This window comes from Tachyglossus aculeatus, chromosome 7 (genome assembly GCF_015852505.1).
Source record: "Tachyglossus aculeatus isolate mTacAcu1 chromosome 7, mTacAcu1.pri, whole genome shotgun sequence".
Classification (NCBI taxonomy): domain Eukaryota; kingdom Metazoa; phylum Chordata; class Mammalia; order Monotremata; family Tachyglossidae; genus Tachyglossus; species Tachyglossus aculeatus.
The window spans coordinates 46,338,696-46,354,044 of record NC_052072.1 but is presented as its reverse complement, the minus strand read 5'-3'; the positions used below and the strand labels follow the sequence as shown (position 1 = coordinate 46,354,044).

At 42.1% G+C, this 15,349-nt stretch overlaps 1 protein-coding gene across 24 annotated transcripts in view; it reads right to left on the bottom strand.

The window, feature by feature from the left end:
* Positions 1-15,349, bottom strand: part of KIF1A (kinesin family member 1A) — a 189,699-nt gene that overhangs the window by 25,390 nt on the left and 148,960 nt on the right. For 13 of the 24 annotated variants that reach the window (XM_038749687.1, XM_038749691.1, XM_038749692.1 and 10 more), the window contains one exon: positions 3,185-3,299. In XM_038749687.1, the coding sequence (XP_038605615.1) occupies positions 3,185-3,299 (115 nt within the window). Of the gene's footprint in view, positions 1-3,184; positions 3,300-5,696; positions 5,721-15,349 lie in introns of all 24 variants that reach the window. The other 11 variants (XM_038749685.1, XM_038749686.1, XM_038749688.1 and 8 more) reach the window with 1 other exon arrangement.

Here is a 15,349-nt window from a genome sequence, read left to right as displayed (position 1 = left end):
TATATATGTTTGTACATATTTATTACTCTATTTTACTTGTACATATTTATTCTATTTATTTTATTTTGTTAATATGTTTTGTTTTGTTGTCTGTCTCCCCCTTCTAGACTGTGAGCCCGCTGTTGGGTAGGGACCGTCTTTGTATGTTGCCAACTTGGACTTCCCAAGTGCTTAATACAGTGCTCTGCACACAGTAAGCGCTCAATAAATACAATTGAATGAATGAATGAATATTTATTACTCTATTTTACTTGTACATATTTATTCTATTTATTTTATTTTGTTAATATTTTTTTTTTGTTGTCTGTCTCCCCACTCTAGACTGTGAGCCCACTGCTGTGTAGGGACCATCTCTCTATGTTGCCAACTTAGACTTCCCAAGTGCTTAGTACAGTGTTCTGCACACAGTAAACGCTCAATAAATACGATTGAATGAATGAATGAACAAGAAACGTTCCTCTTGCTGAGAGTCAAAAATGACTCTCTTAAACAGGGCCCTTGGTTTCCGGGATTAGTTTGTATGCATTCTATTCTCCCCATTTCAGACAGATTCAGAGGATTTTTTTTTGTTATCCCAGTAATAATGATAATAATAATAATGACATTTATTAAGCGCTTACTATGTGCAAAGCACTGTTCTAAGCGCTGGGGAGGTTACAAGGTGATCAGGTTGTCCCACGGGGGGGGCTCACAGTTTTCATCCCCATTTGACAGATGAGGTAACTGAGGCCCAGAGAAGTGAAGTGACTTGCCCAAAGTCACACAGCTGACAATTGGCGGAGTTGGGATTTGAACCCGTGACCTCTGACTCCAAAGCCCGGGCTCTTTCTAATGAGCCACGCTGCTTCTCTTAGACCCAAGTCCCTTCCATATCCTGGTCTGGCACTGGCGAAAAGGCAGTCTTGGAAAAAATGGACTGTGATATTTTTTAAATGAGCAGTGTCTTTTAAGGATTTAATGCCTATCAACACAAACCTTTACTCATTATGATTTTATTGCTCCTCCTCAGAATTTCTATTTCCTCTACTATGCTTGCAAACTGGCTATATTTTAGGAATAACTGTAAGGCCAGGAGCGGTGCACTCTGGGCTTGAGCAGATCTAAGAGAAGGAAGTACATTTCTGGAGAGGAATCACCTCATGTAAACTTTTAGAGGATTTTTTTTTTAATTAAAGATCACTTAAAATCATTTTAAAGCTGTAACACCTAGGGCTAAAACAGAAACGCTACACTTGAATGCTCATGTACTCATCATGTAAGCTTTCAGAGGATTTTTTTTTTTTAATTAAAGGTCACTTGAAATCATTTTAAAGCTGTAACACCTAGGGCTAAAACAGAAACGCTACACCTGAATGCTCATATACTCATCATGTAAAGTTTCAGAGGATTTTTTTTAAATTAAAGATCACAAAATAATTTTAAGGCTGTAACACCTAGGGCTAAAACAGAAATGCTACACTTGAATGCTCATGTACTCATCATGTAAACTTTCAGAGGATTTTTTAAAAATTAAAGGTCACTTAAAATCACTTTAAAGCTGTAACACCTAGGGCTAAAACAGAAACGCTACACTTGAATGCTCATGTACTCATCATGTAAGCTTTCAGAGGATTTTTTTTAAATTAAAGATCACTTAAAATCATTTTAAAGCTGTAACACCTAGGGCTAAAACAGAAACGCTACCCTTGAATGCTCATGTACTCATCATGTAAGCTTTCAGAGGATTTTTTTTTAATTAAAGATCACTTAAAATCATTTTAAAGCTGTAACACCTAGGGCTAAAACAGAAATGCTACACTTGAATGCTCAAGTACTCATCAGGTAAGCTTTTAGAGGATTTTTTTTAATTAAAGATCACTTGAAATCATTTTAAAGCTGTAACACCTAGGGCTAAAACAGAAATGTTACACTTGAATGCTCATGTACTCATCATGTAAGCTTTCAGAGGATTTTTTTAAAATTAAAGATCACTTAAAATCATTTTAAAGCTGTAACACCTAGGGCTAAAACAGAAATGCTACACTTGAATGCTCATGTACTCATCATGTAAACTTTCAGATGATTTTTTTTTTTAATTAAAGATCACAAAATCATTTTAAAGCTGTAACACCTAGGGCTAAAACAGAAACGTTACACTTGAATGCTCATATACTCATCATGTAAGCTTTTAGAGGATTTTTTTAAAAATTAAAGATCACTTAAAATCATTTTAAAACTGTAACACCTGGGGCTAAAACAGAAATGCTACACTTGAATGCTCATGTACTCATCATGTAAGCTTTCAGAGGATTTTTTTTTTAAATTAAAGATCACTTAAAATCATTTTAAAGCTGTAACACCTAGGGCTAAAACAGAAATGCTACACTTGAATGCTCATGTACTCATCACCCTAAAAAGAGTGAACTCTTATGTTCAATTGAAGAGATAATGAACTCCTGGGACCTAAGCCCCAAAATGCACCTTTTCTGCCTGAACAGTCAGGGCAAGGGTTACTAACTCTACTGAGGTTTGCTGACTTGGGTCACCTATTCGGATGTTGTCAGAAGCTAAGCCCCTTCCTCCTTTCTACCCAATGTTTGGCCGTACATTCATTTATTCATTCAATCGTATTTATTAAGCACTTACAGTGTGCAGAGCACTGTTCTAAGCGCTTGGGAAGTACAAGTTGCCAACATACAGAGACGGTCCCTACCCCACAGCGGGCTCACAGACCACGGAAGCCGAAATTGTGAGTCCCTTACGTCCTGCCAACATTTTTAGCAGTTCCGGCAAATTCTGTTGCTCTGTCATGATTTACTGATTCAGCATCAGTACACTGCCTTGAGTCTTTTGGGTTAACATTAGTGAAATCTTAGTTTTCTGGTGCCTGGAAAGATCACGAAGAACGAAATAAGATTTGTGGGTGTCAGGATTGAGTTATAATTTGGGGACGTTCAAAAAAAGCACGTGGACCGTCTATATGTTGCCAACTTGGACTTCCCCAGCGCTTAGCACACAGTAAGCGCTCAACAAATATGACTGACTGAATGAATGAATGATTTATCTCTCCAAGACCCCAGGGCGTGAGCTGGGTAGAAAATTTTAACTAGAATGGGTCAGCACCCTTGAAAAGTAATCATGTTTCAGGCTTCACACCACTAATATCTTTGATAGAAATACGGTGGAAATCAGGGACGGTTCTTGCCTCGACATAAACGGAGAGCGTCATGTAGATTTTCTCTCTGTAAGGGGTGACCCGGTTCAGAAGGAGGGAATTGTGCATTGAACTGTCCCATGCTGCTTCAAACTGGTAAAATGCCCTGAAAGGAAGCAGAGACCAAGGTGAAAACAAACCACAAGTAGAGTCAGACCTGTAGTCATGGGGAAAAGAACATGCACACATATACACACGCACGCACGCACGCACACGCACACGAGCGCACACATTTACAGACACATAGGTGACGAACAGATACAGCCACTTTGGAGTCAAAGGTATCAGAAACCTTCAGAGACGCAGAGCTCCAGGGGACATTTTATCCAGCTCAGTCTGGATAAAATTAGACGGTTTCCGCGTGATTCAGAATGGATATTTCTGTGATTTGCAATCTAGGCGAGGGATGTTTTAAAAAACTACAGCCCACTTAAAATCATTTTGAAGCTGTAACACCTAGGGCTAAAATAGAAATGCTACAACGGAGAAAGATTTGGTGATGGGAAGAAATGAAAGTCAGAGAATTGAGGTTGGGAATTGGAGGAAGAGAAGGAGGATGAGGGAGAGGGAGGGAGGGAGGAAGGGAAGGAGAGAGGGAGGGAGGGAGAAAGAGAAGTATTTAAGGAATGAAAAGAAAGAGGACCCATCACATGAGTTTCCTGAGTTTAGAAAACAGTAGCACTTCTTTCCCTGTAGACAGAAAATATTGCGTGCTTCGATTTTGCTAATTTACTCCAGGGCCACATCTCCTCAGTCAGACATAGAGCTACAAACACCATCCCTTCCATCAGTAGGAAGAGCTACCTTCTGGCCGAAGATGTTCAGAATGGAAACCAGCAAGGAAACTACATACACAATCGTTTCATTTATTCCCCAATCTAGGAGTTGCTCTTTTTCCTTTTTTGAGGCAAGGATTTAAAGCCTGGCAAGCGAAAAGTAGTTGTCACAAAATTCTTGTTCTTGTATTTAAGTCTCTATCAAAGTCTGGACTCCAAGCTTAGTACCGACTGTTACAGAGCTTCCCTGTGAAGGGAGCTCTAAAGCTTTTTAGAGGTCAGGAATTTAATGTTTATATTCATTCATCCATTTTGGGGCCTTCTGTTAGCCACTTGGAAAATTGCAAATGAAACAGGTTGGGATGATTTGCAAAGCATAAATTGGAATACTAAAATGAAGGTGTTTTCTTGTGAAGCACTGTAATCTCTCTTCTCTTTTTTTCAAGATAAGGAAATGATAATTACTGAAATGGCTCACAGGCACTCTTGTTCAATGCCTGGCTGAACCTTTGAGGTATGCCCCTTCAATCAATCAATCAATCAGTCGATCAATCAATCGTATTTATTGAGCACTTACTGTGTGCAGAGCACTGTACTAAGCGCTTGGGAAGTACAAGTTGGCAACATATAGAGACAGTCCCTACCCAACAGTGGGCTCACAGTCATTGCCTCTTCAGGAGGCAATGCTCCTGTGGTAACTGAAATAGTCTGGTCAAAATCATTTTTAATGGACTTTTTTGGGTGTGAGGGGGCAGTTGGGAGAGAAGCATAATTTATGGATAAACAACAGTAGTAAAAACTTCCCAAATCCTGCTCTTCTGTGGCCCTTCAGTGGCAAGCGCTTAGTACAGTGCTCTGCACACGGTACACACTCAATAAATACCACTGATTGATTGAGTCATTTGCAATTAAAGCATTTGACTCAAGGTTAATCAGAAGGAGGACTGGACTTCATCAATGCTAGCAATCGGTTTTCATTTTTTTTGATGTGGTATTTGTTAAACACTCACTACATGTGAGGCACTGTACTAAGCTCTGGGATAGATACAAGATAATCAGGCCGGACACAGCCCATGTCCCACAAGGGGCTCACAGTCTTAATCCCCATTTTCCAGATGTGGTAACTGAGGCATAGAGAAGTGACTTGTCCAAGGTCACACAGCAGACAAGTGGCGGAGCAGAGATTAGAACCCAGGCCTGTGCGGCTTCTCTGTCAATTAAGCAAATCTCCTCAAGCTTCTTCCCAGTTTCCACCTGAGCATCCTCAAGAAGACACGGTTCAAAGACGTTTCAACACATACATTCCACCACCACCATCACACAATTCAAACTATGTCAAAACCTCTTCAGAAAGAACCAGGACTGTTTCTGAGCACGTCCTTTCTGGATCGGAGCCGACTCTCAGCTTCCAGGTCGGGTTCTTCTTAAAGCAGGTTTGGTCATGTTTGTGCGGAGACAATTACTAAACATCATTATCCCATTCTAGACACCTCGGTCTAATAGCAGGAGGCATTTAGCCTTAGACACGTCAGGGACATCGAACGAAACAAATGACCAGACACGAGTCACTAGAAAGACAGATAGTTCCAAAGGAGAGGATATAAGGAAAGCGGGGCTATAAGAAAACGGGGTCAAAGGGAGGAGGAACAAGATTGGAGGAGAGAAGAAATCAAAGAAGCGGAGAGTAACAGACCAAGCAAGCGCGGAAGAGAAAAGTGAGGTTATACCTAGTGTCATTTCCGAATGAAATGCTATAAGTGGAAGGCAGCCCAGGACACACGTACATACACACACAAAAAAAATTAAAATGTCAGAAAGCACTCTTCATATGGTGTTCAGTGAGACGCTAACTAACACATTACAGAGTGGGGCATGTGGAGCAGGGTCGCCATATTCGATCAGTAGTTTACTGCTGCTGCTGCTGCTGCTGCAGAATATGGAAGGGAAGGTAGGGGATGTCTCTCTTCCAGGGGAACCAGGGGCGGTGAAATGAGCACAGGATGGCAGCCGCATGCTAAGACAGGTCTACAGAGATTCTGGAGCATTTGGGGGGAAAAAAATTTCAGGTGGAAAATTCCCTTTGGGGGCCAAAATCTGCATGGGTCAAACCAAGGTCTAAGTACTAGCCTAAAGTTAGCAGAGACAGCGTGGATCGGTGGAAAGGGCAGCTTTGGGATCAGAGGTCATGGGTTCAAATCCCAGCTCTGCCAATTGTCAGCTGTGTGACTTTGGGCAAGTCACTTCACTTCTCTGGGCCTCAGTTCCCTCATCTGGAAAATGGGGATTAAGACTGTGAGCCCCCCGTGGGACCACCTCATCACCTTGTAACCTCCCCAGTGCTTAGAACAGTGCTTTGCACATAGTAAGCGCTTAATAAATGCCATCATTATTATATTATTATGTTACCTCACTTCTCTGGGCCTCAGTTCCCTCATCTGTAAAAAGGAGATTAAGACTGTCTGTGGGACAACCCGATCACCTTATAACCTCCCCAGGGTTTAGAACAGTGCTCTGCACTTAGTAAGCACTTAATAAATGCCATTATTATCATTATTATTATTATTATCCTGTATTGATGAGATTGGTGTATGGAGAGACTCATCCCACCGGTTTTTCTTGAAAGTCCATCCTAGACTGATCCTAGACCTCTAAATCGTATTCTGACTGTGGGCAGGGAACGTGTCTACCAACTCTGTTATATTGTCTTCTCTCGGGAACTTAGGACAGTGCTCTCTGCGCATAGTAGGTGCTCAATAAATATGATTTATTGACTGATTCTACCCTAGACTTCTGGGGACTCCTCAGAGTTTGAGTGGGCTGGCAGTGGAGTGAGTACCCCAATTCGGAGCCATGGACATATCTGGGCATCAGCTACTAACCAGGCAGCTATTAATCCCAGGCCCATAAGCAGGCCCACAAGGACACATTGTACTATGGAAAAAACAGTAACAGGAGCAACAGCAACTCTGTCAGAATAATTTCAACCACTTGACAGAAATTCTAATGGCAAGTCCTCCTATCAATAGTTAGGTAAACAGGCTGGTTTCATCTCTATATGTTGCCAACTTGTACTTCCCAAGCGCTTAGTACAGTGCTCTGCACACAGTAAGCGCTCAATAAATATGATTGAATGAATTAGGGAGGTTAAATATGTGGATTGTACTAATTCTTTTCCTGCTAGTGGTAGGTTTGCCCCATGCAGACTCTCTCAAAGAGCACCTCACTTTATGACAAACGAGAAGGTGTGTTCACATTCACTTTAACCATGGACACCCACTTAATGACACAACGGTACTCAGAACTGTAGCCCTGTCTTGGACGGTCATTTCACTTTCCATGCTAAATAGGTGCAGGCTTTCCATCTGGTCCTCATGTAAGGGCAGGCGAAGGTTTCCCAAGAGCTCAGAAAGAGGAATGACACAGCAGTGATTTCTGTTAACACAGCGAGAAGATGCTTTATATCCAAATCTACATTGCTCACTCCACGACCCTCCGATCAGTAGGATACACGTCAGTGACAGACAAGGAGACTCGGGAACGCAAGAGGCCCAGGGCTTGGTGTGGTTAGAAACTCAGAACGTGCTTGGAAGCCGTGTGGTTGTGAATTGAAGGAGGGAGAAACGGGAGGAATATTTTCCCAAGGCAGATGAGATTGGGGCAGATCTGCCCTTTTGGATTCCCGTCGACCAAGCCAGCCCAAGGTATCTTGCTGCCTCGTGTGGATTGACTTTCGGGCACCTCATTCAACCTGGGCTCTAGTCAGAAATGCAGCAACTACAGGTGAGAGTGAGGTAAGGGTGGAAGGGAGGAGGAAAACCCACCCACAGGGACAGACGTAACAGGGGTCTCAGATCTCTGTCCTATGGCCCCTGAAAATATGTAGCTCCCAAGAGGTGACCAGTTGGAATGCCTGTGTGGTCAGTTTCCGTTGGCCTTCGTCTTCAGTCAACATGAGACTGTGAGCCCACTGTTGGGCAGGGACTGTCTCTATATGTTGCCAATTTGTACTTCCTAAGCACTTAGTACAGTGCTCTGCACACAGTAAGCGCTCAATAAATACAATTGATGATGATGATGAGCGGCTAATTGTTTCTGTCAATGATATGAATCTCTCCACAACATGACTCAACCTAACCTCCACCACTGAAAAGAAGGGGAACCCAATTTCTGTGGCCACTCAAAATGATGACTTCTTTACAAACACTGTCATTTTCTTTCTCCATTAAAAAGAATTTCATACTGCTTATTTGAGCCATGCTCAACTTGCCTATATGATTCCTAAATCCTTTCAATATAAGGTCTTGATTTAGCAGGAAGTTTTGCACGTGACAGAGCTAAATTTGGGGATGGTTTTTACACTGTGAGCCCACTGTTGCGTAGGGACTGTCTCTATATGTTGCCAATTTGTACTTCCCAAGCGCTTAGTACAGTGCTCTGCACATAGTAAGCGCTCAATAAATACGATTGATGATGATGGTTTTGAGATACAAGCGAGCCCTAATCTTTGAGGCAACGGGAGGCAGAGGGCTCAGGACAAGAAAGAGCCATGCCTGAGTTGTTGGTACTGGGGTATTACACCTCTCAATAAATTCATTTGCTCAATTTATTTATTTTGATGGTAATGTAGATATTTTTATATTTGTCTCTCCCATTAGAGTATATGTTCCAGCACAATTTTCTAAAGTAACTAATTTTGTGTGCTTGTGGCCTGCTCTTGTAATGCTTTCTTTTGTTTACTTTGAGCCTTCCGCTTTCAAATTTCAACGTTTGTCCTTGTCTTGCGGTGGTATTAGGAGAACAACAGTGCTGCATTTGCCTTGTCCATGTCCTTCATTTTTTAGTAGACTTTGGTCATCTTCCTTCTCAATTGTTGTCTTTCTAAACTGAAGAGCTGTAAACATACTCCCGAAACTTTTGATGCTGTACATTCCGGTCTGAACGCTAGACTAAGATTAGGAAACTGAGCTGAGGACACTTGGCCATTGATTAAAGTTGAAAACAAGGAAGAGAAAAACGGATTCAAAAGATGCTACTATGGAGAGCCACATAAGCCAACGCTTTGTGACCAGAGTCACGGTGGCACCATAATTGTATCTTCTGCAACTCAGTGTCCAAATGCCAAGGAATAATTCTTCTTCATGACCTTGGAACCAAATGGGGAAAAAAAATCTGCTGTGATCTCTTCCAGTTTACTTGTTATTAGATTATCATATTCTTATTTAATATTTAAAGAGGAACAAAATGTGCTAGGAACAATAGGGCAATAATAATAATGATGATGGCATTTGTTAAGCACTTACTATGTGCAAAGCACTGTTCTAAGCGCTAGGGTACACCATACTTATTTAGCAAACTACCCAAGGGATCTATGGGACTTAAATATTTTTCCAAATGGAATTCTTGCCTATCCAGATATTTGCAATTTTCAAACATCCTTCAACCAAGAGGCTTGGGGGTCAGAGGACCTAGCTCTGCCACCTGTCTGCTCTGTGACTTGGGCAAGTCACAACTTCTCTGTCCCTCAGTTACCCCATCTAAAGTATGGATATTGAGACTGTGAGCCCAATGTGGGACTTGGATTGTGTACAATCTGATTAACTTGTATCTACTCCAGAGCTTAGTACATTGCCTGGTGCATAGTGAGTGTATTTAACAAAAAACATAGAAAATCCTGAAAAACTTCACATTACATTTAAACTTCCATCTTGATATACTGACAGAGTCATCATTATGTACGCTCTATTACACCACAGACTCTTCTGTTTTTTAGAGAATCACGACAGACATTCCTTAGCAAAAACTAGGGACTCCATAGTTCCTGTGGCTTATTTTTTGTTCATTTTTTTAGGGCCGGGAGTATTAGATCAGGTATTCCAAGGGTGTCATGTTAATTAAGGCCATCTTCACACTAGCCAAGCTGTGAACAACACCTCTTAACGTAGCACAGCTGTGATACTAATAATGAGAATAATAATAATAATAATTTTGGTATTTGTTAAGTGCTTACTACGTGCAAAACACTGTTCTAAGCACTGGGGAGGAAACAAGGTGATCAGGTTGTCCCATGTGGGGCTCACAATCTTAATCCCCATTTTACAGATGAGGGAACTGAGGCCCAGAGAAGTGAAGTGACTTGTCCAAAGTCACACAGCTGGCAAGCAGCGGAGCCGGGATTTGAACCCATGACCTCTGACTCCAAAGCCCAGGCTCTTTCCACTGAGCTATGCTGCTCCCTCCAGAACTCCCTGCCATGCTGCATCCCCCGAGATGCTCCCTGTACAGGAGCATCTATATTATAGTAGTGTAACAGTCAAAACTCTGCATAAAATTTGACCACTGATAGAACAGGTCAGATGTGAAAAGCGCAAATAGAGTATTCTAGTTTACAAACTCATGTGGAAGAGGAGTGGAATCAGATTCCTGGAACCATAAGGGTTTCACTTCGCAGAGGAGAAGAAAATAACCCTCGACCAAGGTTGAATCTTGAAGCTGACTACGACATCTCAGTTGGGAAGCATTTCTTTTTGATTTTCCTCCCAGAGAATGTTAGACGCTTCCTTCCATTATTCTAGACTGTGAGCCCGCTGTTGAGTAGGGAGCATCGCTATATGTTGCCAATTTGTACTTCCCAAGCGCTTAGTACAGTGCTCTGCACCCAGTAAGTGCTCAATAAATACGATTGAATGAATGAATGAATGAATTCACTTTCCCTTGGAAACAAAGTAAAAGAAAGCCCAGCTCGAGCCTCAAAAGGGGATTGACTCAACCAAAGTAGTGATTGACTCAACAAAACTCGCATGAACATTTGGCTCAGGGTTTCATTTCAGCTACACGGAGGAAAGAGAAGGCTCGGAAAGCAAGTTCTCCATCACACGAGGACTTTCTTCACTTTACAACAGCTAGCCAAGGACTGTGAAGTAGGCTGGTCAAGAAAATATAAAATAAAATTGTTCCCTCTAGTCAGTAAACTCCCTGTGGGCAGGGATCACGTCTACCTACTCTATTGTATGTACTCTTCCAAATATTTAGTACAGTGCTCTGCATACAGTAAGCACTCAATAAATAAAATTGATTGATTGAGTGATCTGTACCACACAAGCTCTGCCTGTTATATATAATGATTTTATGTCTTTCCAAGCCAGTTATCCTCTCTGGGATTCAAAATATATGCTCGTTTTTATGGTATTTTTTAAGCGCTTACTCTGTGTCATGCACTATTCTAAACGCTAGCGTAGATTCGAGATAATCAGGTTGATGAGCCCATTGTTGGGTAGGGGCCGTCTTAGAGATGCAGCGTGGCTCAGTGGAAAGAGCCCGAGTTTTGGAGTCAGAGGTCATGGGTTCAAATCTCGGCTCTGCCAATTGTCAGCTGAGTGACTTTGGGCAAGTCACTTAACTTCTCTGGGCCTCAGTTCCCTCATCTGGAAAATGGGGATTAAGACTGTGAGCCCCCTGTGGGACATTCTGATGACCTTGTAACCTCCGCAGCACTTAGAACAGTGCTTTGCACATAGTAAGCAGTTAATAAATGCCATCATTATTATTATTATTATTATTATATGTTGCCAACTTGTACTTCCCAAGCGCTTGGTACAACGCTCTGCACGCAGTAAGCGCTCAATAAATACGATTGAAAGAATGAATGAATGATACTGCCCATGTCCCATTTGGGGCTCACAGTCTTAATCTCCATTTTATAGATGAGGTAACAGAGGCACAGAGAAGTGAAATGACTCGCCCAAGGACACACAGCAGATAAAATGAAACAGATCCTTCTGGCTCCCATGACTGCGCCTAACAATGCTGTTCCTCTCAGACCTTTTCTTTGTTTTTCTTTACACCCCATTTGTCCAGGAGTTCTCCCTGCTGGTATTTAAATGAGAATGGGGAGGGAGACAAGGGAAGTAGTTTGAAATGACAACTAGGTGAATTCCCCTCCAGGTCACGGAGGGGGAAATGGGTGCTTATCATTCTTTCATTCATTCAGTCGTATTTATTGAGCGCTTACTCTGTGCAGAGCACTGTACTAAGCATTTGGGAAGTACAATTCAGCACGGCTTGTTTTTCCCCTGTGCATTTAACCAGCTTTCTCTCCACCCCTTTGTGGTTGATCTTGTTTAGAGGGAAGGCGGCAGGAGGAGGGAGAGGCCACCAGGGTCCACTGAAATAATAATAATAATGATGGCATTTATTAAGCGCTTACTATGTGCAAAGCACTGTTCTGAGCGCTGGGGAGGTTACAAGGTGAACAGGTTGTCCCACGGGGGGCTCACAGTCTTAATCCCCATTTTCCAGATGAAGGAACTGAGGCCCAGAGAAGTGAAGTGACTTGCCCAAAGTCACACAGCTGACAATTGGCGGAGTCGGGATTTGAACCCATGACCCCTGACTCCAAAGCCCGGGCTCTTTCCACTGAGCCACGCTGCTCAGGGTGTGGACGAGGGGATTCCATTTAACCTGACTTTTCCAGTCAGGGTACCTGAGTCTTGAGCGGGATACTGGGCAGAAGTCTAATGCTTGAAATCAAAATTCCCGGGACAAAACTTCGGCATCACAGCCTAAACTGATGATTTTCCCCCAATCCCCAAACACGCAGGGCAGGATTTCCAATCCATGCCAATCCCCATGAAGTCTGAATGAAAAGGGAGCCGAGCACGGCTGCAACATTAAGAAACATGTGAGTTCAGGATCTTCTTGGAAGTGAAAACTGGTTTCCGATGGAGAATTGGCCACCGTGATTTATATAAGTTGTTATGTGGGTCCAAAAATCTGCATGATTGACAATTGCTCCCTGGAGTCCTGGTGGCTTTGAGTTGCTCCTCCGTCTCTTTTACCAAGTTGTTTGGACACTGAGGATTTCCTTCAGGCCACCCAAACTAGCAGCAGGGTTGGGAGATATTTGTACATATTTATTACTCTATTTATTTATTTATTTATTTATTTATTTATTTATTTATTTATTTATTTATTTATCTTGTACATATCTATTCTATTTATCTTATTTTGTTAGTATGTTTGGTTTTGTTCTCTGTCTCCCCCTTCTAGACTGTGAGCCCGCTGTTGGGTAGGGACCGTCTCTATGTGTTGCCGACTTGTACTTCCCAAGCGCTTAGTACAGTGCTCTGCACACAGTAAGCGCTCAATAAATATGATTGATTGATTGATTGATTGAGATAGGGATGGGGACCAGAGACGCCAAACTGGTCTCTCCCGCACAGACAGAGATGTTGACATGGACATTCCCATGTTGGAAGGGTTGGGAGGCAGGATTAGTGGTATTTAGTGCAGCAAATGTTGTCTCAGTGAGCAATACGTGAACCTTAGTAATCTTAACTACTATCTAATTATAGATTTGCCATGGACAGATTTATGCCAAATAAAGAATTTTTCTCTGGAAAATTCCTTTCCAAATTATGCCTGCCCTAGGCAGACAAGGCCACCAATCCAGATCGGTACAAATTCCACGTAAAAATGTATTTTTTTTTCACTTTTTGAATCAAAACTTTTATGCTGGCTTCATTTACTTGTAAAATTCAACGCTGTTAATATTTTTCATGGTCAAAGTCGTAGAAGCGGACCTAGACTTTACATTGGATAATTTCAAATCTATTTATTTTACTTTGCAGGAGAAAAAAAAAAAATTAAAACCCCCAAACTGTCAACCTTCCTGTTGCTGCAACTGTTTGGGATGGTAGAGTGAATCATGAGTGCTTGGAAACAATCTTGCTTGTAACAAATTGATATGTATCCCAGTGAACTGAATTTAGTCTGGAGCACAAATCAATCATAAGTGCAACTAATGATTAATTATTTCTCTCCTATCAGTGATTACTGATACGTAGAATATGGCCAGGCAGTTGTGTGTATAAAGCCAAGGATATACAGAATATTCGGGGGTGTTTACATGCATATGTGAAGATATATGGGAGAAGCAGCATGGCTCAGTGGAAAGAGCCTGGGCTTTGGAGTCAGAGGTCATGGGTTCAAATCTGTCAGCTGTGTAACACTGGGCAAGTCACTTCACTTCTCGGTACCTCAGTTCCCTCATCTGTAAAATGGGGATTAAAACTGTGAGCCCTATGTGGGACAACCTGATCACCTTGTAACCTCCCCAGAGCTTAGAACAGTGCTGTGCACATAGTAAGTGCTTAACAAATACTATTATTATGGAGAAGCAGCATGGCTCAGTGAGAAGAGCCCGGGCTTTGGAGTCAGAGGTCATGGGTTCAAATCCCGGTTCAGCCAGTTGTCGGCTGTGTGACTTTGGGCGAGTCACTTCATTTCTCTGTGCCTTAGTTCCCTCATCTGTAAAATGGGGATGAAGACTGTGAGCCCCCTGTGGGACAACCTGATCACTCTGTAACCTCCCCAGTGCTTAGACAAGTGCTTTGCACATAGTAAGCGCTTAATAAATACCATTATTATTATTATATAGCCATGTTACACCAAGAAGTGTTCAGGACAGAACTGCATAAAGTAGCCTTTTTATCACTATTCTGGACCAATTTCCCTTTACCAGCATTCTTAGACTATCAGTATTACCAAGTCAAGAGCAAAGCCCCATAACCTTGGAGACATTTTCATAATATTTTTAAAATACCCTTCATGGTCCATCACTGCCTTACTCCCAAAACCCCAAGGCTCCCATATAACAACAAAAATTTCTGATTATTGGTTACAAGGGTCTTTATCCAGCTGGCTTTCTTCTTCACTCATTTTGCCCACTACCCTCTAGCCCGTGCTCATCACTCCTCCCAAGCAATCTTCCTAACTGCCCTTTTCTATCGACTCTCCCATCTTTGACCCATTACGGTACCTTACCTCTTTAGCTTTGTCAAACAGAGTCTCTCCCCTCCCTCAAATCCTTTTTTTTAAAAAACCGCTTCTTCCAGGAGACATTTTTGAGTAATCCCTCTACTTTCCTGGTCATGTCTTCTCATCAGTCACCTTGTTCATCTGTTCCTCTGCCTGTTAATCTTTTGTTCACTATGCTTTCCATTCAGATCTATTCTCTTTTTCTTTTACCTATTGCATATTCAGAAATTTGTATCCATCTACTCTTACTCCCCCATCCCCATTAGACTACGGGATCCTTGAGATCGGGGATTAAGTCTTTTATTTCTTTTGTACGTCCCCCAATTGTCTCATACAATCCTCTGCACACAGTAAGTACTCATATACTGTTGATGATGAAGAAGGTTTCATTGGAAAGTAATGAAGTTTCACTGATCAATGTTTACAAGGAGTCCTGAATCCCATTCCTATTAAAATTCCTGTTGAAAGCAGCGGGGCTCAGTGGAAAGAGCATGGGCTTGAGAGTCAGAGGTCATGGGTTCGAATCCTGACTCCACCACTAGTCAGCTGTGTGACCCCGGGCAAG